Source organism: Sprattus sprattus, assembly GCF_963457725.1.
Source record: "Sprattus sprattus genome assembly, chromosome: 2".
Taxonomy (NCBI): Eukaryota; Metazoa; Chordata; class Actinopteri; order Clupeiformes; family Clupeidae; genus Sprattus; species Sprattus sprattus.
Window position 1 is genome coordinate 49,848,771 of NC_137921.1, and position 24,873 is coordinate 49,873,643.

At 44.1% G+C, this 24,873-nt stretch overlaps 1 protein-coding gene across 4 annotated transcripts in view; it reads left to right on the forward strand.

Moving 5' to 3' along the window:
• The window catches only part of pde4cb (phosphodiesterase 4C, cAMP-specific b), a 65,212-nt gene extending 41,835 nt beyond the window's left edge, over window positions 1-23,377 (forward strand). For 2 of the 4 annotated variants that reach the window (XM_080832726.1, XM_080832724.1), the window contains exons 2-16: window positions 12,083-12,274; window positions 12,899-12,940; window positions 13,363-13,399; window positions 13,565-13,638; window positions 13,757-13,806; window positions 14,789-14,901; window positions 15,657-15,750; window positions 16,280-16,452; window positions 17,543-17,641; window positions 17,939-18,103; window positions 18,283-18,382; window positions 18,873-19,027; window positions 19,430-19,552; window positions 19,738-19,920; window positions 20,367-23,377. In XM_080832726.1, coding sequence (XP_080688852.1) covers window positions 12,083-12,274; window positions 12,899-12,940; window positions 13,363-13,399; window positions 13,565-13,638; window positions 13,757-13,806; window positions 14,789-14,901; window positions 15,657-15,750; window positions 16,280-16,452; window positions 17,543-17,641; window positions 17,939-18,103; window positions 18,283-18,382; window positions 18,873-19,027; window positions 19,430-19,552; window positions 19,738-19,920; window positions 20,367-20,888 — 2,122 coding nt within the window. In that variant the 3' untranslated portion in view covers window positions 20,889-23,377. Of the gene's footprint in view, window positions 1-832; window positions 891-12,082; window positions 12,275-12,898; window positions 12,941-13,362; window positions 13,400-13,564; window positions 13,639-13,756; window positions 13,807-14,788; window positions 14,902-15,656; window positions 15,751-16,279; window positions 16,453-17,542; window positions 17,642-17,938; window positions 18,104-18,282; window positions 18,383-18,872; window positions 19,028-19,429; window positions 19,553-19,737; window positions 19,921-20,366 lie in introns of those variants that run through there. The other 2 variants (XM_080832727.1, XM_080832725.1) reach the window with 2 other exon arrangements.
• Window positions 23,378-24,873: the final 1,496 nt, after the last annotated feature.

Consider the following 24,873-nt stretch of genomic DNA (forward strand, 5'->3'; position numbering starts at 1 on the left):
TACCACACATAGAATGATACTGTACACAGCTGAAACCTGAGTTACCTCCCCCCTTGCTAGAATGTAGATGACTGACTTTATCCCAATCCTGTCACAGCTCTATATTCACACCAAACTCATGAGGCGTCAAAATCACTTTACACCTAAGACTAAGCAAGACTAAGCAATGACTGAAGAATTGTACTTACTGTGTTTGGTGCATTTTAAGGCTTTAACCCGAACCCTAACCCAAACTCTAAAAGGTGATGTGTTTGCAAGCAGAACACTGCCTTTATGAAACTGGTCTTATTTAAATAAATATATATGTATAAAAGAATAAAAAACTGAGGTAGAAACCTTTTCAACTAAAGAAACCGAAGAAAACTTTTAACTAAATTATGAACTTCTCCAACTTAAGAAAGGGCTTTTAGACTGAAGAGGAACCTTTAAAACTGAAGGAGGACCTTTTATACCGAAGAGGAACCTTTTGAACTGAAGGAGGACCTTATAGACTGAAGAGGAAACTTTTGAACTGAAAGTGTCAGAGAAGTGTCCGTTCTGCCTCTGAGGTGTCGGAAAGGAAATGGCCCTTTGTGTGCTTCTGCTGGTTCAAACAGTTTGAGAGTGTTTGTCAGTGTGTCTGCACACCTGAGATCTCCCACCTGGTACACAAGACTTGTTCTTTTGGCTCTTGTGGAGTGCGGGAGTGTGTGTGCATGTGTGCATGTGTGTGTGTGTTTGTATCAACACCGCTGTGAATGTGACTTTCTTCAGTTGTGAGATTTCTCCGTTGCCCTTCTTTTCTTCTTGTAAGGGTGCGGGACCCTTAGAGTGCCAGAGCTCCGGGGGAGCTGGAGGGGTTTCCGGCTGGACAACACTGACAGTTTTACCAAGTGATGCTGAGAGTCCTAGTAAATGAGCTTCTTTTGTGCTCTTCAGCTGTGTCTTTGCATGGTGCATCCTGCAGATGTGTGTGTTCTGTTGTCGTTAGTTCATCTAGAAATCTGTGTGAGAAGGTCCGTTGTCATGTTTGTTTTCACACACTGCTCTGTCATTGCTGTCAAATAAAGTGTAGGTAGAATTTAGCATCTCAGCATTTCCTGGTGGTGTATGCGTATGTGACCTGTTAAATGTACCACAAAGCTGTGTGTGTGTGTGTGTGTGTTTGTGTGTGTGTGTGTGTGTGTTTGTATATGTGTGTGTATCTTGTGCGTATGTGCATTTCTATGTGAGGGGGTGTGTGTGTGTGTGTATGTGAGTGTGAGTGTGTGTGTGTGTGTGTGTGTGTGTGTGTGTGTGTGTGTGTGTGTGTGTGTGTGTGTGTGTGTGTGTGTGTGTGTGTGTGTGTGTGTGTGTGTGTGTGTGAGTAGAAACCAGTGCTAGTGTGCTTTGGACCCGCACCAGCTCCAGCATGGTCCCAAGCACACTCTAGGAATGTGGTGTGTCTTGTAGCGCACAGACACATGAACTCCTTTATCTGGCGTGCACGGAGGCCCTGCCTGGAGCTTTTATCTCCAGCGGGAGTCAAACTGAACGGTAAGCTGAAACCACAAATGACGTCAAAGCCCTGAGCAGGGAGATGGCTGCGGTCACACACAAAGGCTCCTGTTAGATATGGAAGCAAGATGTGTGTGTGTCTGTTTGTGTGTGTGTGTGTGTGTGTGTGTGAGTGTGTGTGTGTGTGTGTGTGTGTGTGTGTGTGTGTGTGTGTGTGTGTGTGTGTGTGTGTGTGTGTGTGTGTGTGTGTGTTTGGGTATGTGGTGCCCTGTTGATAGAACCCATGTTCGCTGGGTCCCCTCAATACAAATTACATTTCAGGCTGTATCACTGTTAGTACTCCATTGAATATTTATGCAGTCTGTGTGTGTGCGTCTGTGTGTGTGTACATCTGTCCGGGTGTACATCTTTGTGCTTGTGTGTATATTGAGTGTACTTGTGTGCACGAGTGTGTGTATGTGTCGGTGCCTATATGTGTGTGTGTGTGTGCCTGTAAACACGAGTGTGTGTGTGTTTGTGCGTATATGTGCTGTGCTGTGTTTTGCAGTGGCAGTATAGGTTTCCCTTGATTGTTTTTGCATGTTTATGGCCTGCGTTCCTGGTGCCGGTTTTGATACTGATCAGGCTGGTCGTAGCGGTGTGCAAAGAAAAGCAAAAATCAGGAAAGCTCGCTACTTAGCACTCCCATCTCCCAGAATGCTCGTTGCTTACCGCTCCCAGCTGGCGCTCTCTCATGGGCGACTCGTCTGCAGTCCACCCATCAATCTCCTAATTCGCAGAGGAAGCGTGGGACTGGCTTACCCTGGGGCCTCCCATCAGCTGCTTATTGAAATGGACCTGTTACACCTCCAGCCCGGTGTAGAGGGCCTTGTGTGGCGTGCGGTGGAGTCCAGCGTGGAAATGATCCGGTCATTGAGCGCTACTTGTCCTGTGGCTGGTGTGGCCAGCACCTAATTGCTGCGCTGGACAGGCTATGGGTGGGTTGTGGCCCAGGAATCAATGAAGAGCGCTATAAAAAGACTACCTCCAGTAGGGGCTTAATAGCCTATTAGTGAGGAGCGGGGGGACATGTCCACTTATACACGTACAGAGAGTGGAGGGGGGAGAGAGAGGGAGAGAAAGAAGGGAAGAGGAAAAAGACAAGAGAGAGAGGCTGTGAAAAAGGGAGTTTGAGAAGGAGATGGAGAGGGAGAGAGAGAGACAGGAAGAGAGTGTGAACAAGCTTTCTCATAATTGTTTGTCTTAAGGGACCTTACCTCAGATGCAAAGCCCGTCTCTTGCCCATATATCTAGACACAAACACACACACACACACACACACACACACACACACACACATACACACACACACACCTGTATCTCTAGACGTGTGGGTCTGCATTGCAGAAGGATTTTATTGGTGGTCTCTCAGTAGGCTTAGAGCTCTGTCACAGTTACACTCATACCTTTCCACTTTGCATCAGAGTTGAGCGTGAGGTACCGCAACTTTTGTAATCGATGCCTAGAAGCGGAGCAGCTGTGTCCCCCCCACCCCACCCTGATTAAAGTGAAAATACTAGTGCTTGTCAAAACTAATGAAATGTTTAACACTTTAACACAGCAGCCTGGTTTTTGCTATTGCATTATTATTTCTGTCAGTGCATATGTAATGGTTAACCATCTGGGGGCATCCAGACACGGAGCTTAGCTGGATTCACAAGTTTGCAGATTTATTCAGCACTAACCCACAGGGCTGCGCTCTGACAGCTGATCTAGTCACTAGCTCTTTCCCATTTTCCCTCCCTCTCTTCCTCTTTGCTTATCTCTCTTTTGTTTTTCTTAAGACTAAAGCTTGTATTAAGGGATATTTAAATGTAAAATCAGGGAATGTAGAATAAACACAATGGAAGTATATTTTAATTAAAAAGGTATTGTTCATTAGCATGTTTTTTAACTTTGAAACACAGATTTCCAATAAAATTACCAAGGCCATCAAAATTGACTGTCAGCTTTAAAGGCATATTTGTGACATATGTAGCACATTTTAAAATGGAAATTGAGATGAATCCACAGAAAAGAATATCAGGAGGGAGGGAAAGAAGAAGATAGGTAGAGAGAGGGAGGGAGGAAGAGAAAAAGAGAGGGGGAGGGAGAGAAATGGAGAAGAAAAGAAGGAGGGAAGCAGGAAGGGAGGGAGAGAAGAAAAGGGAGGGAGAGAAGCAGAGAAGTGTACATGTGAGAAGCAGAGAAGAAGATCATTAATCATGATTAATCATAGCAAATTCTGTGATTAATTAGTCGCATAATTGATGGACAGCAATACAAAATATGCTGATTAGTTCATATTTGGTAAATAAAGTAAGAAAGAAAGTACCTTCTGGAGTGTATTAACTCATTACCAATCCTTCAGCATTCTTGTTTGAGTCACTCTGACTGTGGTGTGTTGGATGCAGGGCTTGCATAGTGTCTAAATCCCTGGATGGATGCAGGGCTTGCAAAGTGTCTAAATCCCTGGTAGACCTCATGGCAGGCATTCTTCAGATTGTAGTTGCCAGAAATGAATCAGACTAGCCAAAGACCATTATTTATTTAGAAAGGTAGATACATTTGTGAAAGCGATCATTCAACAAGTACAGACTGCAACAATCATCATAAATATTATTATGCATCTAACTGAGGTTTAAGAAGTCTACCTGAGCAAAATATCAACAACAATGGTCAAGTAGAGCTGAAATATTAGCGTAAATCCATGCTCATTATCTCCCTTATACAGCTGTCACACACACGTCAACGATTTCACAGGCTTTAGCATTTTAGCAAGTTACTGCGTGTGCACTCACGGATCATTCCATTGACTGTGGCAATATGTTTGTGCAAGAACAAATGGATAAAACTGTGATTAAACTTTAATACAATTTCAATTCATATTGTGGTGGAAATGTTATGAGACATACACGTTTGTCAATTGTGTGCACAAAACAGTAAGGATCTCAGCTTGGCACTAGTTTGCATGGAATGCTGGTGTGGCAGAGAATGTGGCATTAAACACAACCCGACTACTACCTTTCTGATTACTTGTTCCTCTGATGGTCAAAGCTGTTCTTCCAAGTAGCAAGTCAAAAGAGCAGAATTGTGAATAAAGGAGGGAATTTTATATTATTTCACATTATTATTTGGTAGGCTGACAAGAAATTTGACCGATTTTGCGAAGCCTGGTTGGGAAGGGACTGCGAAGAGAGAAAATTACATCACGGAACCGCTTGCTTTGAACCGTGTCTGTTTTCAGCAGGAAATAGTTTAATTTTGCCGTTTCCTCCAGCCGTTGTGTTTAAGGGCTAGAGAGGGAGTCGTCATTGACGCAGGGCGCCGTAAAAGCCACATTCTCACCATACAGCTGTGTACCGGAGAGACTCCTAAGGTCTCTCTGAAGCCTCTGTAATCATTGCAGAGTTCATTGCATCTCAGAGTTCACTGTCCTCAGAGTCCCTTCTCACTCCATCACTACACTCCCTCTCCAGACACACGCAAACACAGACACATGTTCTCAGTGGAGACCAACAATGTATCTCTCTCTCGCTCATACACACACATACACACACAGAGAGAGACACATACGCTGACAGACACCATCCCTAGCAGTCCTTTGCATTCTGCAGCCCAGATTCGGTCTAAGCTCAGCCGCTCTCTGGGCTCTCATAGTTCCCTCAGGGCATCAGGATCCCCTGGTGTCAGACTTGCCACACAGACCTGCTAGCGCTCCGTCAGGTTGTGAGGGTTGGAGTGTCTGGAGGGACCGGGGACAGGTACCAGTGTGTGTGTATGTCTGTTTAAGTCACAGGACAGGTACTGGTGTGTGTGTCTGTTTGAGTCACAAGACAGGTACTGGTGTGTGTGTCTGTGTCAGTCACAGGACAGGTACTGGTGTGTGTGTCTGTGTAAGTCACAGGACAGGTACTGGTGTGTGTGTATGTCAATATAAGTCACAGGACAGGTAATGGTGTGTCTGTGTGTGTCTGTGTCTGTGTAAGTCACAGGACAGGTACTGGGAAATTGGAAACAGATGTGGTGATGTTTCTAGTCACCCCTCCCTCTCTCTGGGGTTTACTTAGTTTCTTTTGGTGTGCCTGTGTGTGTGTCTGTGTGGGTGGGGATGGGGATAGGGGGGCTCTTGTTTAAGGCAAGGCCCAAAAAAACCTCCCGAGACATGGAATTTGAGTGTGTGGGAGTTTTGCAATGAAAGGTTCCTCATCCTTGCCCAGATGCTTACAAGAAAAACCTCCACTCTCATCCACACAACTCTCTAGACTTCTTTGACCTCTCTCTTCATCGCCTGGAATTTCTGCACCTTACCCTCTGTGGTGTTTCTGTCAGCTTGAATTTGAGGCTGAGGTTTCTTGCCTGTGATTTCCTAAGTCTACTGTTGTAATGGGTCTGACTTTGGATGACAGCGTAAGCCAAATTAATAAGTGTAAATATGAAGATCTTTAAGCTTCTCTCCGCTCCTCTTACTCTGTGACGGTGCTGTAGCAGCCGAGGCAGTCAGGCTTTTACCCTGTCTCCCTGCTGTGGCAGGGCAGGTGTGGGCCATGTGTGTTTGTGGGCCGTGTGTGTGTGAGTGTGTGTGTGGGCTGTGTGAGCTGTGTGTGTGTGTGTTTCTGTGTATGTGTGTGTGAGAAAGGGTGTGCGTGTGTGTGAGATGTGAGAGAGAGAGAGAGAGAGCTGCTGCGCCTTCACATGCCTCTGCTTGCCCGTAGTCGCTCCTCTCGCCCCATCAGACGAGTCGGCGGGCAGCTCTGACGTCTCGCCCACGTCACAGGAGCTGATGGGTAAGCTCTCTGGAGCACGGCAGTGCCATTCCCCAGGCCCGGCCTCTTATTCCACCAACAAAGGGTGTGTGGGTGTTTGTTTGTGTGTGTGTGTGTGTGTGTGTGTGTGTGTGTGTGTGTGTGTGTGTGTCTGGAATGTAAAGTGCCAGATGAAAGGTCTTCCCTGGGACACGCTGCATATTAATCTGGGATGTGGTCTGTGAAGGGCGTGTGTTGAAAGGCATTTTAATCATACTGGTACTCGCCTACTTCACCATACAAGTTCAGTCACATTTCTGAGTAAATCTGTAATAAGCATGTTCAAGTTTTGGCTTATTCCTCAAGAGCCGTTTGGATCTTTAGTGATGAATCTTCCTCAGTTGGTTTGTCGGTTAGATTTCTTTGTACATCCAGCAAAATGCTATTTTGAATACCCTGAGAAAAAGACACTTAAAAGAAGCTTTGTTAAGGTTCTCAATGACCAGTAATGAGGTTCTCTCCAAACATGTCATGATTAATCTAGGAAGCAAGTTGTCAGAGATTTGGAAAGTGAATAGGTCAAACTGTTACAGACCAGTGAAATGGCAATGTGGGCCATATTGCGCAAATACAGTGTGTCATAGGAACACAATCTCCATCTTGGCACAAATAATGCAGTGTTCATCTTGAGGCTCCCCAAATGTGTTGGCTTGTGATTCTGGCAGCCTTGTGCCAATGACGTTATACAAGTTATAAATACACCATTTGTAGGCATCCGCAGTACATGCCAGAAAATCACTGGACAGGTCATATTACCTTTGAGTTATTCTGAACTAGTGTTGGAGGTCTTTCCTGTGTTGCAAAGTTGTATTTAAATCTAAATAAGAATTATGATTATGGTATTTGACTGGGACTCTGGTTAGAAAGATCAGCATTCTGCTGGGAATTATTAATAATATTGGTTCTTGCTGTTATTGTACACTAAAGGACAAACGTATAGGCTACTATGGGCTAAGGACTAATGTGACAAAAGCTGAAGGTTCCTTGGATGTTGGTCCAAGTCTAAACTTGGAAGTTTTCAGCATAATGTTCTTAAAACAGCAGCTCCTTGGCACACAGTTTATTATTGGCCAGGCAGCCATGCAGGCACTGAAGGTATTTATGGCCTCACATCGATCCTTTTTCCTTCCTTTTTGCTTACAAGGCCAGAGCGGGCCTTTAAGAATCTCTGTCAGAAGTGACTGTTTGTCCAAAACACATATCTGCCCTCTTCCTGAAAGCGAGCAGTGTTTGTGTGAGTGTGTGTGTGGGTGTGTGTGTGTGTGTGTGTGTGGGTGTGTGTGTGTGTGTGTGTGTGTGTGTGTGTGTGTGTGTGTGTGTGTGTGTGTGTGTGTGTGTGTGTGTGTGTGTGTGTGTGTGTGTGTGTGTGTGTGTGTGTGTGTGTGTGTGTGTGTGTGTGTGTGTGTGTGTGTTTGTTTCTCATGCTGTTGTTGGAGGAGAAAAGAAAACAACCCCAAGCAGCTGCCGAGTTTGAGACGGTTGGCGGTTCTAACTCAGGTCTGCCGGACCCGCTCCAGATCAGGGCCGGATCCATGGGTGCTGTGTGGGAACGAAAGGGTGGTGTTTTTGTGGAGATGCCCGTGAGAGATAACATCCAAGTGAAATAGCAGAGGAAAAACAGCAGCCGCGTCTGAAGATCTTCAGAGCCCCTTCATCCTGGTTCCCAGGGTCTGATGTGTCAGTCACAGCACAGACCTCAGACTGGGCAGCCATGGGGATGGGCCTGCTGCAGATCTTCAGTAGGGGTGCATTAATGCGCCATCAGCAGCCTTACTCTAAAGACCAGAGCACAGTTATGTTTTATATATCCTTTGTATTATTATTATTACATAATATTAAATGATGTGTTGTATAATTGTATCTCTCATATCTTGTCATGTGTCAAATCCCTGAAAAAAGAAAAAAAAATGAACAAAACGACAATTGCTTTATTAAACCAAACTTGCTATACTCACACCCAGCCGCATCTGTCATACGGAGAGGTTTTTGAGTCTGCTATTGATCTTATACTGTGAGCTTCTAGAAGCATTCTAATCTCAGCTTAATGCTGGACTAATGGAACTAATTTAGAATTTAGCTGATTGGGCTCATAGCTTTGTGAGCTCTCTTACAATCAGCAAAGCAATCTTGGTTGGGGTGTGGTGTGTGTGTGTGTGTGTGTGTGTGTGTGCTTATGTGGTGTGTCACTGTGTGTTTGGTATTTGGTGTTTTTCACATTGTGTCAGAAAAAAAACAATACAAAGGGTCTGGACCCAATGGGGGCGAGGGGAATGGGTGGGGGGGGGAGTCAAGGTCACCTCGACCTCTTATCCTCATACCACGGCCTCCTGACGCACTTTGCTTCAATTGTCAGCTCTGAGCTTTACAAGAAGAAAGGAAGAAAAAGAACCCTGTGTTCTGTACTCAACTTAGTGGTATGTGAGGAGAGGTGGGTGTGGGTGTGTATGTCATCAGTGTGGTCAGCTTTTGTGTGTAGGTGGTTCTGTGGATCACTATGTGTCACTCAATCACACAAACACAAGACGGACATAAGACATAAGAACGGGACAAGAAATTAAATAATTTCAGGTCAGATTTAGTATGCCAGTGCTCTTACCGCATAGTAGCCTACACCTCACCTGGTTGGTGATGAGTTTACATCCTTCTTTGTACCAGTTTATACCATACTTTGTACTAGTTTATATAATACTTTGCATTTGTGCAACAGACCCAAACTAATTTATGTTGGTCCCATCTGAACAAAGAATGTGCCAGAGAGCTGTTGGGCTTTTTTTCATTTTCAAAGGGGGTCCTGCCATGAAACATTGGGCGACCACTGCCTTAAAACAAGAACATCGGAATATCATTGTGAGCTTTGACGTTTTTCCTCTTGAAGATGAGTGGCATGTGATCTGTGCTCACAGGAAGTTCGCTGTGGGTGTCGTATAGGCAAGCACTATTACAGCACCTGTCCACAGAGACCTCTCCCTGGGTATAGACCATATAAGTGTGAGTTTCACTGCGAGCTTCTGGGTAGCAACACTACCATAGTAGTGACACAATGAATTGTGTCACTTCCTGAATACTGTGACTTCCTGTTGGGGCCAGATGTCTCTGTAGAGCTTCCAAGTGGCCTCTGACCCTGTTTACCTCCTGGTCTTGCTGTGTAGAGAACACCTTAGAATGACTTACCATCGCTAGCTGATCACACTGAAAGCTGTCTGAAATGGACTGCTCGAGATGATTTTTAAGATGTTCTTGTTGATAAAGCATGGCTATGTGTTGCGTCTTTTTGACTGCTGTTCGCAGTATTTGGTAACATTTGTTGTCATTTCTGATTTCCAGCAGCAGTAACAGTAGCAGCAGCAGCGTTAGTAGTAACAGCAGCAGCAGCATTAGCAGTAGCAGCAGCGTTAGTAGTAGCAGCAGCGTTAGCAGTAGCAGCAGCAGCAACAGCAGCAGCAGCAGCAGCAGCAGCATAAGCAGCAGCATTAGCAGCAGCAGTGTAAGCAGAGCATTAGCAGCAGCAGCGTTTGTAGTACCAGCAGCAGCGTTAGCAGTAACAGCAGCAGCAGTGTTATCAGTAGCAGGAGCGTTAGCAGTAACAGCAGCAGCAGCATTAGCAGCAGCAGTGTTAGCAGAGCATTAGCAGCAGCGTTAATAGTACCAGCAGCAGCGTTAGCAGTAACAGCAGCAGCAGTATTATCAGTAGCAGCAGCGTTAGCAGTAACAGCATTAGCAGCAGCGTTAGCAGCAGCAGTGTTTGCAGAGCATTAGCAGCAGCGTTAGTAGTACCAGCAGCAGCGTTAGCAGCAGCAGTGTTATCAGTAGCAGCAGCAGCAGCGTTAACAGTAGCAGCAGCAGCAGTGTTAACAGTAGCAGCGTTAGCAGCAGCGTCAACAGTAGCAGCAACAATGTAAGCAGGAGCAGCAGTTTTAGCAGTTGCAGCAGCGGTGGCTTTAGCAGCTCATCGTCAGCAGTGGTAGCTTTAGCAGCAGCAGCAGCGTTAACTGTAGCAGCAACAACAGTGTTAGCAGTAGAAGCAGTGATAATGTAAGCAGCAGCGGTAGCGTTAGCACCAGCTGTAGCGATAGCACCAGCGGTAGCGTAAGCAGTAGTGGCCAGAGAGCCTGTAGTCTGCCTGAAGAGTGGTCTACCTGACAACCTGTAAATGTCAAAGCACTCTCAACTTCGAGCACCAAGGAGAAATATTTTAGCTACCGCCAGCCTCAGCCCATGTGACGGCTCCAGCAGACAGCACTGGGAGACAACATGGAAGCCATCCTCCAAGTGTGCACGAAAAAAACCCAGATAAGAACGCTCTTAAATGCCTTCATACCCCTTCCATATGCTCAAGCTCTCCCTCCTCCTCTTCTGCTATAGACCTACATATCCTAAATTAAATCCTACAGTATCAATCCATATCCAGCGGTGATTATTGACAATGCCAAGGTTTCACTGTAACATATAAAATGGGCTACTTTGATATGGATAGGCCCACTGAAGGGCTGTACAATTTGGATATGCAGAATCAAGCATAAATAGCTTTTAAGATAAATCAAACCATGGTGTTCAGTACCGGTTATGACTGCAACCTCTTGTGCATTATTACTGGAAAAACAAATATTGTAACAAAAAAACTTAAATCACCAACATGGAGTATCATGGAGTATTGAGTGATGCGATTTTGATCTGTGTTCAATTACGTGTCCATTGGGTTATGAGAGCTGTGTGTTTTGCTGGGTTATAAACGCTCCACTGTATCCCTGCGTCCACACATGTACTGTGGGCCCGTATGTAGTGGTTGCCTAAACCTTCCCCTGATTGATGGGGAGGGGAGGGCAGGGGAGGTTACCATCCCAGTCCCCTGTGGAGGTGGTGCCCTTTCTTTACCCAGGAGCCTAAACTGAATGGCACACAGTGGTATCCTCTCATTGTCCATTGTGTATTACGTAACTGAACAGACCCCCCAACCGCCACCCCTAAACAGACCTCTTGCAGAAACAACAGGTTTCTGCTGGTTAAAATTGAGAATAAGCCGATGTCGATATATTCATGTCAGCAGCATGTGTCTCTCATAATAACTGGCAGAAATCATTGAACAGGTCATTATCCGATCAGATAAAGACATTCTGGTTGTGTGAGATATCAATGACAAATAGTCGAGAAGGAGAGGTTAAATTCAACACAACTTGTGAATGGGATTTTTTTGCAGGGACTATTCATGTTGTTTAAACACTCACATATACTCTGTCATATCATAGCTTTGCCCAGGCATCTACTTCAGGAATCCCCCCTCCCCCCAACAAAAAAAAAAAAAACACACTCAGTTATCATGAAGAACGCTCCTTGAGTGAACTAGGACCATGCCCGGCCGATAACCCAACCACGCCCGCAGGGCCAACTTGACAACGCTGAACTATCTGACTCTTTCGTGTAATTAAATGGGTATTGATCGAGTATCCTTTAAGGGAGAGAAAAGCTGGTTAAGCCCTGGATTCTTTAGCGTAATTAGTGTTGTGTTTGGTTTTCTTTTGTAGCTGTGATGAAGTGGCTTTGTGGTGAGTCTGACGCACGCAGTGAGGCTACTATTGACATCAGACTAATGCCTGTACTTCAGCATGCAGGGATTTGTTAAGTGTGGTCGAAGTTGATATGTATGGTGTCATGCTTGCTGGTAAAACCTGATCTCAACACATACAGTCACTACACGGCAGGGGGCATTTCCAACTGACAGTGAGATACAGAAAACTGAAACTCATTCCAGGGTTTGATTTTGTTTGTGTGTTCTCTCCCCTCTGCAGTTATGACGTCGAAAATGGCTTGTCGGTGGGCCGCAGTCCCTTGGACCCCCAGGCGAGTCCAGGCTCGGGCCTGGTTATGCAGGCCAACTACCCCCACAGCCAGCGCAGGGAGTCCTTCCTGTACCGCTCTGACTCGGACTTCGACCTGTCGCCTAAGGCGATGTCTCGGAACTCATCCACCACCAGTGAGCTGTACGTCTAACTCACATATCTGATGCATTCACAGCTAATTATTGCTTCATCAGGTTATGCATTTGATGCTGGTAATATTTTTTTTTTAGCTTCTGCTTTTGCAATATATGTCTTGGTTCTGATTCTTAAGAAATAACTGCTGGCAGGAGCCATTCATACAGTCACACATTTTGCATCACCATTGCAAGGAAGTTTTGAGGACTGTTCCAGCCCGCTGAATTAGACATAAATTAGGATCACTTCCAGATAACGTTTTTTTCAGACAGAAATTCACGTAAATTAAACATTGTTAATTGTCTACTTGTCCAATGTGACCAGGAATACCCCATTTTCATAGCAATATTAACAAGTGTTAAAAATATAGGAATAAAAACTGTGAAGATGTGAACAGAACTAACTAACAACAAAGACACTCTTCGCTGCTCGACTTAAATTACAATCCACTATTCCACCGCTTCCTGCTCTTCGGGAGCTGATATACTTTATGTGGACTTGTGCTCATGAGGTGTTTATATATCTGAGGTCTCATCAGAGTGTAGAGGGGTTCCTTAACCCGCTACAGGTTCTGTAGGTTCTTTAGGTTCTCCTGGTTCTCCAGATCACGCTTTCCTGCTTGTTTTTAAGGGAGGAAGGCTTGAAACACTGGGAAGTCAGTTGGCTGCCTCGGTGAGAAATGTGTGAAGTCTTTTTCTTTTTGTTGGTTTGCCTTCTCTCCTCTCACTTAGTTGTAGGTCCCCTCACACCCCAGATCAGATGTCTTAGTCGACTCACAGATGCCCCCTCAAACACTTGAATGCATTTAGGTCTGGTGCACTAGAAAGCCTCGCAAGTAAAGTTTGAGTTTGAATACCCTGGCACAAAACATGCATGACATGTGTGTAGTGTGCAAACAATTTCACTTGTTTGCTGAAAATGTTAGACAAACTCAAAGACTACAGTCTGACAGGTCTGTGTGCTAATAAAAAGCATGTTGTTTCTGGTTGTTGGCATGAAATGTGAGCATGAATCTTGTCCTCCTGTGCGATGAATGCCTCTGACATGCTCCTGCTTTTGGCACATACTGACAATACTCTGTTTTGTGTCTGCAGACATGGAGAAGACATGATCGTCACACCTTTTGCACAGGTAAACAGATGTGCGAGTTAGGTAGTTAAACAATGATGGGGCTCTGCTAGCAACTGATCATGCAAACTGATTCTTTAGTAGTATGTCTGCAACTGCACATTGTATCAGTGCCTTCACCCCTGAGTATGAATATGAATCTGATAAAATGACTGTGTTCCCTTCAAGGTCCTGGCCAGTCTAAGAACTGTTAGAAGCAACTTTGCCCTTCTGACTCACCTACAGGATCACATTGGCAGCAAGTATGCGGTTTGCTTACATACTTTATAAAAGTCTCTTTCCCCATAGCACACATTTGAATACAGTTCCTGGGTGAAAGAATGTTGTCCTCCACTCTCACTCACTGTTACCTTTCAACAGGAGACAATCTGGAAGCAAGCCGCCATCTTCCAGTAAGGCAAACATACCAGGTCAGTGGAGACGTCTGCTTTTCATCTAGACATTCTGTATGCCTCACACCCTTTGAAGCAGCCGAGAGGACACTGAATGCAGTCATTTTGGTAGACATCTGCCTAAAGGAAATAAAACCCCTGAAAATTTGCGTATAATAACTGTGTGACACGACATGTCAAAATTTCAAAGGATTAAAATACAGACGGCCCTGTGTGTGACCCGTGTGATTTGTGACATTTGATGTGATCAGAAGTGTGGATGTATCCTCTGATTATTTGGCAGGCCACAGATGGACATGCCCCTCACTCTGAGGGCTAATTTATTAGCAAATTGAAAAGTGACGTTCCGCTGAAGAATGTCATAATAGCTATCTGACAGCCTGTCTGCCTAACATAACGATATGGTGTTCTCCACAGAGATTACCTCACTTCCTCTCCAGATTCTGTCCTCAGCTCTCCACACATGCTTCAATTTAACAACTTGTAATGTTTTAATAGCGTTAGCTTTACAATACTAAATAATACTATTCTGTGCAGTGGTTTACCATATAGTATTGTACTCTTTACTACTGCGCTTTATACTAAACTTTATTGCACTATTCTGTACAGTTTGTATCCACATACCCCTTCATTGTGACACTCCCCAGCTCTACAGAAGCACTTTAGACCTTTCCCTTACATGCCTCCTCAGATGAGATGCTATCCAGCACTACACTTGTTTGTGCAACCTGTATCCAAATGCCCCTTCCTTTTGAGGTTTATAGATCATTTTAGGCATCGTAGACGTGTTTAGGCATCATATTCGAGCCTCTGTATCCATATGCCTCTTCCTTTTGAGGTTTATAGAATCGGTTGAGGCATGGTAGACGTGTTTAGGCATCATAGACGAGCCTCTGTATCCATATGCCTCTTCCTTTTGAGGTTTATAGAATCGGTTAAGGCATGGTAGACGTGTGTAGGCATGGTAGATGTGCCCCTCAAGACTCTCCGTGTTCTTTAGATGAGACGTATCAGAAGCTAGCCATGGAGACGCTGGAGGAGCTGGACTGGTGTTTGGACCAGCTGGAGACGCTTCAGACCAGGGACTCTGTCAGTGAGATGGCCTCTAACAAGGTAACATCGCCCTCGACCGCACGCACATAAAACAGCTGTTCTACAATGTTCAGTTGGTTCCGTGGCAACACTGCCCTTTTCATTCTCTCAGTTTAAACTTTAAAGTGTTCAAAGGATGGTTTACTTAGTGAATACAAGCATGGTAATTTATGCATAGCTACTCTTCTTCTGTATACGTGCGTCATATACAATAAAGTTTAATCTAATCTAATCTAATACAACTATACAGTATTATTATATTTATCTGTATTATATTAAACCCCGTTCTAAACTAGTACGAGTACGATCCATGGACCAGGTATTTAGTATGATAAGAGGCACAGGAGAATTTTTGGCATTTTCATTAATTTCCCTAAAGAAATAAAGAAGTACTCTTACCATAACCAAATTGCCATAAGTGACTCCGATTGTAAAGAAGCTGCTGGCGCCATCTAGTGGACATATCCAGACTTGTCCTGGACCATTTCCCTACACACTAGCTCTTTGCATTAATGCCCCATTGTTATCATGTTATTGATGCAGTGTTAAGATGCACTATTACATAAATAACAAATAATGCATTCCGCATACTGAGGTCGGAGACAAATTAAAATGTGACTTTTACTATTTAACTGATGCTTTTGCCTTCACATTGCTTTAGGATTCTGTCTTGTCAGTGTTGTTGTAGCTGTAGCTGTTGTGCCAACACTGGTCTTGACTGGTATTGATTGATTGACTGGCAAGGGTATTGATTATGTTTTGCATCTTCTTTATAGTTCAAAAGAATGCTAAACAGAGAGCTGACCCAGCTGTCCGAAACCAGCCGTTCAGGAAACCAGGTGTCAGAGTTCATCTCCAACACTTTCCTAGGTGGGTGAGTGATGCCTGTGTTGGCCTCTGCGGGCATAAGTGTGCTATCTTTGTCTCACAGCAATCGCCTCTCCAGCACTCTCTTAGCTGAGTGCGGGTGTCTGTTTGACATCTCCAGTGATAAGCGTAGTGTCTAACAGAAATAGACTTTCTTAGATGGAGGTTAGACCAGGGCCAATCGGTTGCTGCCAGCTGTTTATCCTATAATCAGGCACTAAAACACACACAGCACATGCCATGTGAATGTGCTCACTCCACAGTCCTGTGCTCAAATGATTTTCAAACACTTAAAATAACTGCTGCGGTTTAAAGTTTGTGTATGGATCTCCATTGAGTGTTTTGTCCATTTACTGAGAAGTGAGATGGAGACATTTACTGAGAAGTGAGATGGAGAGAGTTAACCTCTCTGTTCTTGCTTGTTTTCCTGTAACGTCATTGCAATGGGTGCATACATGTGGGACAGGCTCCACCACGACTACAAATATATATGCATTCATGTATTTCTCCATGTGTGTCCTGTGTGTTTTAGAGAAGCAGCATGATATGGAGGTCATGTCTCCCCTTCCCAAAGAGAAGGAGAAGAAGAGGCTGCCCATGCCGCAGATCATTGGTGTGAAAAAGCTCACCCACAGCCCCAGCCTCACACCCGCCTGCATCCCACGCTTTGGGGTCACCACCGACCATGAGGGACACCTCGCCAAGGTCACACAATACCCCTCCCTACAGCTAGGCCCACATAGCCAGATATACAGTATGTTAGCATAGCTGAGTTTATGTCTGTAATTAACTATTAAACAGTAGCCTGACGATGTCATACTCATAATTCTAGTCAGAATATGAGTCTGAGACCGGACCACTGGGCTGTGATTATGGGGCGTGTTTCAACGAACCAGGAAAGAAAATTCCTCTTCGCTGAATTGGATACCTAGAACCAATCAGAGCAACGTAGTATTATTACCATCTGATAGATTAAACTTTTACCTGATCCCGTAGGAAGGACGGCAAAAACATCTTTTCAATCGACAAATGCCTTGATCGCGTTTCTCTGTTCCATTCAAAATGAATGCGCTGTCAATATCTGTTTATGCCTGCTCACGTTACTTAATTAGCACTCAAGGCTAGAAGCTACCATTAGTTTAAACGTTTTTTTTGTCTACGCTGTTAGCATAACCTTTCAATAATGGTCTAGAGAGCATAAGTTAAGACCTACAATCCTAGGCAACATTGGTGTTGCGTATACACAACTAACCGAGTCAATGTAGACATAAAAAAAGTCGTGTAGATACCTTAAATCATATCAAATATGTCCCACTAAGCTCCCGAGACGGCGCCATCTTTGTTCGATGTATACCGGTATTCTATCTATGTCTGTCCATCAACGTATAAAGCCCGCCCTTACAATTTGAATGGTCAGATCCCTTTTCGGGGCCGTTTAAACCCTCCCAACTAGCTCGACTCCAGACTGAATCTCCCAGAACAAAAATTTCGTGGGCGGAGTTCAGGCTGGTATCCAGGCTAATTAAACAGTAGTTTCTCAACAAATCCAAAATCCTCCTAAAGGCAGGTTTCTTGTCCCCTTTGGCTTAAAAGGCTGGAACATGAAGACGGTAAGAGGGGTTCTTAGAGGACGAGCCTGTGGTGTTAGCATAGTTAGCTTTCATTTATCAGTGTGCTTGATGCCCACAGGTAGTGTTAGCTTTCATTTAGCAGTATGCTATGCTAACCCAGGACAGCCCCTCAGTGTTCAGTCATTCTCAAAATTATTTTTCTTTTTTTTTTTCTGATGTTGTAGGAATTGGAGGATATTAACCGATGGGGCCTAGATATTTTCAAGGTTGCAGAATATTCAGGAAATCGGCCTCTGACGGTGGTGATGTACTCCATATTCCAGGTATGCATGGCATAAGAACCATCTTGATTATAAAGCTGTTTTCATACTGAGAGCTTTAATCAATTGTGAAGGATGCACACTAATGTGTAATTGGGAAAGATTTTTTCCCTTGCAGAAAGACACATCCCTCAATGAGGATATGTTAATCTGTAAAGCATGGTGCATGTCCTTGCCCAATCATTTATCATTGTAAGGCCAGCGGCATCACAACTAGGGGCAGGAATGACAGCTTTAATTTTCTTTCTCTTCATTCTTCTTGTGAATGCCACATTCATTCCACTGCACTGCACTCTACAGGAGCGGGACTTGCTGAAATCCTTCAAGATTCCCACGGAGACCTTCCTCACGTTCATGATGACCCTGGAGGATCACTATCACGCTGACGTAGCGTACCACAACGGCATCCATGCCGCCGACGTAGTTCAGTCCACACACGTGCTCCTCTCCAGACCTGCACTCGAGGTACGCAGTCTTCACAGAGACACTGGGAACTGTGCACTGGCTGAGGGCATGCTTAAACGTCAGTGTTAGTTCAGGACATAACCTAAGCCACTTGTCCTATGCTCTGGCAGTATGTAATGTTTAAACGTATAAGGGGTGAATAGTAAACCAAGCTGTGTAAATATTTATGTCTTTTCCAGGCGGTCTTTACTGACCTCGAGATCATGGCGGCCCTGTTTGCCAGTGCTATACATGACGTGGACCACCCAGGGGTTTCCAACCAGTTCCTCATCAACACAAGTAAATCACATGACCTATGCCAAATCACATGACCAGTCCTGCTAGCCTCTGTGGCTGTCCTCTTTGGGAGTGCCCCAATGAAATACTTAACTTGGACTTACAGCAGCTACATTCCTGCATTTTTCTTATGTAAATTAGTATTTATTGTAACACTAGGTCTCTATTGCTCGTAGCTTGACAGTTCTCTCCCTTGTACGTCGCTTTGGACAAATTAGTCTGCTATAGGACTGATTGTAGCATGTACTCATCAACACCATGGATCCATGGATTAAACATCCAGTCCTCGGTTTAAAGTTTGGCCTAATGTGGTTACATAGTAAAATAAGATAGTAAGGGTGTGTTTGTTATAGTAAAATAGAAGTTTGTTCTAGTAAAAAAAATTGTAAAAAACTAGAAAAGAATTCTAGTGTGTTTGTTCTAGTAAAAAATCTGAAGACAGAGAGTGATTCACTAAATATTCACTGAGTGCCCGTATACCTACTTGACCCAGATTCTGAGCTGGCTCTGATGTACAACGATGCTTCAGTGCTGGAGAACCACCACCTGGCCGTGGGCTTCAAGCTTCTGCAGGAGGAGAACTGCGACATCTTCCAGAACCTGAGTAGGAAGCAGAGGCAATCACTGCGCAAGATGGTCATTGACATGGTAGGAGATCAGTGTGTTTTGGATGTTAGTTTCATCAGGAAAGATTAGTTTAATCTCGTTTACTGTCACTGAATAGGGTAATGTTATTGAGGAAAGGAAATGTAGATTGTGACATTAGGGAATGCTTACAGACAGCAGCTGATTATTATCCATTCTAGAGTCTAACAAATCTATTCTAGAATCTGAACAAATCCTTTCACACGCCTTTCACACGCCGTGTCACATGATGAGATGTATGTCTCTCCAGGTTTCAGCCACTGTCTATACACATGAACTCTGCAGGTGTAAGCCACTGTTATGTCTAAACACATGAACTCTGCAGGTTTAAGCCACTGTTATGTCTTAACACATGAACTCTGCAGGTTTAAGCCACTGATATTTCTAAACACATGAACTCTGCAGGTTTTAGCCACGGATATGTCTAAACACATGAACTTCCTGGCTGACCTGAAGACCATGGTAGAGACCAAGAAGGTGACCAGCCTTGGTGTGTTGCTGCTGGACAACTACTCTGATCGCATACAGGTCAGAGAAACTCCCTTCATGATCAGGACCTCAGGACTTTGAGGCATTTAATCAAGTGATTAATCAAGAAACTTGTTTTACCTCATCTGGCTGACACTTTCTTCTGAGCTGCAAGAGTGTAGAGGTTTCATCCATTGTTTTAGTGCTGAGTAGACAAAATGAGTGTGTCCATTTCCTTTACACAGGTTCTGCAGAACATGGTCCACTGTGCCGACCTGAGCAACCCCACCAAGCCTCTGGAGATCTACCGGCAGTGGACGGACCGCATTATGGTGGAGTTCTTCACCCAGGGTGACCGGGAGCGGGAGAAAGACGTGGAGATCAGCCCCATGTGTGACAAGCACAACGCCTCCATAGAGAAGTCTCAGGTGGGGGATGCACGATGCTCGTATGGCAGTGGGGCCCAGTAAGAGAGAGCCACAAGTACTCACATGATAAATAAACCAACCAGACAATAAAAAGAATACCTAAACGCATAAACCCAGTTTTTAGGGGTCATCCTAAATAATCAACAAGCAATCGGCATCCAGTTTATTTAGGTCATCATAAATAATCAACAAGCAATCGACACCTGTTGACACCCTGGTAGGGTAAAAACAAGAGTAGATTTGGGTTTAGTTTTAAAGTAAGGTTAGGGCCAGGGTCTAGTTAATATTTGATTGATGTTGATGTGATTCAAGGTGAAAGGGCAGTTAAAATTAAAATTTGTTGAATACCTACTGATACTTTGCTGACCTTAAGGGTCACTGACACATGTCACCATAAATAATAAATAAATAGCCATCTTATTTAGACCCTTTTCCATGACTTCCAGGTGGGCTTCATTGACTACATCGTCCACCCGCTGTGGGAGACTTGGGCAGACCTGGTCCACCCAGATGCTCAGGACATTTTGGACACACTGGAGGACAACAGGGAATGGTACCAGAGTATGATCCCCCGAAGCCCATCGCCCACGCCGGAGGAGAGGGAGGAGAGGGACCGAAGCGTCGGGAGGCCAGGGGGCCTGGGGGCCCGCTCCAGCCTTAGCTCCTCGGGTGTTGACAAATTCCAGTTTGAACTCACGCTGGAGGAGGAGGGGGAGTCTGACTCCGAGGCTGCCCAGGAGGAGGTGCCTCAGGCTGAAGGGGGAGAGCTCACGCCATCCTCCCCCTCCTCCAGGACTCTAGGCCCGGCTCAGGGGCTGTTGGACGTGTCTGTCCCCTGCAGCCCGGGCCAGCAGAGGAGGACGTTCCGGCCCGCTGAGCCCGCCACAGGGTTCCGGGCCAGAGATGCTGGCGAGAGCGAACTCGAGCAGGACGCTAACGGCCTGTCGTGCCTGCGACTCGAAACATAGCACCGTCGAGGAAACGGCCTCAGGGCGCAAGACGGTTTCCAACGGGCAAAGTCTGTCACGTATGAACTAAAGCTTTCATGTTGTGTGCGGGAGCATTGCGCTGATCCACCCGTGTTTGCGGTTATGATTTTGCTCATCGTATTAAATTAGTTTTAGTTCATGCTCGGCAGACTTTGCCAATTGCCTGTCAATGAAATTAGCGCCTAAAAGTCTTTGGTGCGGACTGGGGTTCACTTAAGCTGTTAGTTTGGTCCAATGCGCTGATGTTAATGGGTAATTGCACCCGAGTTTGGACCAGCAAAATGGACGAAGAGTGACAACCATCAAAGACTCTCCTGGTTGGCCCTGATGGTGTGTGCTTTGGGAGAGGAGTGACTGAGAGGCCAGCGGAGGCACAGCTGTCCAGGGAGTGACCAGTCAACACTGAAGATGACTCTGTTCAGACAAACAAGAAAAAACCTCACCTCCCTAATTTAGATCTTGTTGAACAAGAATGTATTTTCTAATCTGAAAGACAGCTCTGTTTTTTTCCTCACAGTTTTATTTGAATGGGTATCTTGACATAGACTTCTGTACGTGACGATTTGCACAGGGACTGGACAGAGAAGCTGCAAGTAAACGATACCCACTTGAGGCCTACTGTGAAAGCAAGGGAACTGCCTTCTGTTGAGGGACGAAAAGTTTGTTGTTCATCCTTTTCTTTCTGTTTGTAAACAGTGGGACATTAGAAGTCACAGTGAAATAACAGGGTCTTGGAGTGGAGCTCTAGCTGGTGAAGACCACGCTTCTGACTTTTCCAAAAATCAAGCAGCGATTGCTGTTTCAGCTGTATAGCCGCAAATTACAAGTGACGAGTAGTAAGTGGCAATTTTACCAAATATTTTGACGAATCCTCAGACAATTGTGACGCCAACCTCAGGGTATGAAAAATCATTGTTTTAATGTAGCAAGAACTTTATTCTGGGTTATCTTTTACCCCAAACAAAGTTAGAATGATGTTAAGATTTTTGTATGGTTTAGACATATTTAGATACGTGTAAATATCAGTTATTTTAGAAACCATAGTAAGTTCTGGTTAAGTCTGGTTTATTTATTTAGCACTGATTTGTGTAATGAATAACCACAGACAATTGTAAACATAAGCAATCACTAAATGGTATGGGAAAGATTACCCATTAATATTATGATATTCATAATATGGTCTCAGTCTGTTAGTTTGGTCCACTTTAGTCCATGAATATCCTAGACATGTTTTTAAAATCTAAAACCGCTTACACTCATACTTGTACAGGAGTTTTGTTCCAGTTTCACCATGTTTAATACAGTCATTTTCTTGTGTGAGCATTTTGCAGTGTATTAAATGTGAGGAGAATAGAGGGAGTGTGTGTCCACAGGCCGGCATTGCTACCAGGCTGGCTCCACTTAAGCACTTTACAACTTAAAGGAGAGTAAAACAACCATTTCAAAGGGCTTGAACACACCCACAACCAAGAACTGGTGCACAAATGTCCATGTGTCCATATCCAGCCCTTAGGGCTCAGGCTGTTCTCACCTGTTCTGTTTGCATATCAGCATTACAAAGATTGATTCAGAAGCCGGAAATGCCTTTAAACAATATGTCGCTAAGATTTTTAGATTCCAAAACACTACAAGCAGAAAATGTAAAGGCACTTAATTGGCACTCGTTTTTTTTTTTTTAAACCTTGTGTTGTGATCAGAGAATGCTGTTGTGTCTGCTGTGGATTTTGCTGTTGTGTGTAAGTGCCTGCCATCCCTGCGGATAGTGTGTAATGCATGTAATGTGTAAATCCAGCATAACAAACTGCCATGTCAGCGGGAGCATAACAGGAAGATAGCACACCTTCCCTGCATCCACACGTAACACAAATGGGACTCCCCAACTAAAGAGCAAACACCTGCAAGCTGTTCAGAAAACAACAAAACCAACACAACAAGCACTAGACAATATGTCTCAAAATCAGAAAAGTTTTACAAGCAATCCTGACCCCTTTCTTTGCAGCTGCTGAGGAAAGGAACATTGAATTTAATTTTTAATTTAATTTTTTTTTTTTTTAAACATCCTTAATGATTACACTTTTCCAGTGCATGGTCAAAGGGAAGGACAAATATTTGTCATTACCAGATGACAAGAACAGAAGTCTAGAGGGTTCCGTAGATTCAGTACCTTTCAGCCGAGGAGTGCTGAGTAGCCTACAACTGAGATGAGGCCAGACCAGTGTGTCTTTTGTTGTGTGTCTTTTCATCCATACTGTTGCTTGGATATGTATTATTAGAGTCTGTGTTATGTACTGAATCCAAGCTCGTTAGGAGCCCATGACTTCAAGTGTTCCTTAAAAAGGTGTGTGCTCATCACTCCAGCAGCTCATGATATTCATTGTCCCTTGAATGTCTGTGTTAATTCACGTACTAAAAGTCAGAAGATCTGTGGTTTCAAAGGTTCAGAAGAACAAGTAGTAAGCTACCAATAATTTGTATCAGTACAGAAAATGCACTTGTGTTTTATGTAAGAGAATAAACAAGTATGAAAATGTTTTACTTTCAAGTGTGTATTTGTATGTGTAATGATGTGTGTGTGTGTGTGTGTGTGTGTGTCACATCCATTTTCTGCATGCATATATTGAATCCTCTGTGAATGAATGCAATATCATGACGTCATGATTACCAGAAAGATATAGGCTACCTGTACACCACATAAGAGAAAGTTATCTGGGCAAAGCCTAATTAAAAGTACTTTGTCTCATTTTTATTCTTAAGAACATCTTTCACCCCACCTCCCGTCAACAATGAATTCCCAATAGAGCCTGTAATACTGTCACTCTCATTTGAATATCATAGCAATAGAATATCTGTGGCACACAGTGCTGGTCACCTCTACTGTTTATGCCCACTGATAGTGATATTTAAATGTGTCTTTATGATTAACAGTCTGCGTCTGATTAATAATGAAGACACTAAGGCGAGTTCTCTGAATAATGTATACGTTGGTTTAACGTACTGAATATTTTAAAAGATGTGTGACGAAAACGACTTTGATAGGTCGTCTAAGCTGTGAATCAACTCCCAGCTGCGCGCAGAGCCCACCCACTCGAGTCGTCATTTGTTCGTCAAGTGACGATACTGTTTCTGCAGGTGCCCGACTAGGTGCAGCGTTGGCGCATTTGGAGCTGAAAAATATATTACGGTGAGTTGATGTTTACCTGTGCTTTAATCGTCGACTGCAAATGATAATAGGAGAGTCAGTCATATATTTTGCTGTTCGCGTGGAAATTGTCTTATGAAATGTAAATCGGAAGGAAAAATAACCTTCATTTGACATATGATGCTAGAGACAGAAAGCCGTGTTTTTTTACATTATTGTGGCCTTTGTAATTACTTATCACTCAAGACGTCCTCGTCTGGGTTTACATGTTTTGCCTGTTTCAACTACTGTTTGCGAAAGACGAGAGGAACCAGCCCAAATAGCCGAATAGCCACCTCATTCACGTAGCCCAATCAATGGAGGAAATGTTATCAGCATCCTCGACCGTTTCAATTTACTCGTCCTGTTATGCATGTACGGGCGATGGACGTCATTTGTTCAGGAATGAAATACAATGGATATTTTAATGTATTTATTTGAATGAGTGTATTGTTGACTATTCTGCCACTGAATTGTATATTGGCTACTGTATATTTCCTTGGCGTCCATGGTTGCTTCCGCCCCCCGAGCGCAATTGTATCCAATTTTATCCTCACACATCTGGGAACGTGGAACCTACTTAACCCTTTCCGTTAAGGTCAACGATAAGTGTTGTATAAAACAACAACTGTGATTTAGTTAGCATAGGATCACACTGATTATATTGTCTCCACAGAATGTTTTCATAATCGGCATATTTCCCATTTTCATTTCCTCCCTTATTCTTGCGCCTGTACGGCAAATGTGGAAAAACAGGCTAGAACCACCACAGGTTCAAAAGTAAGG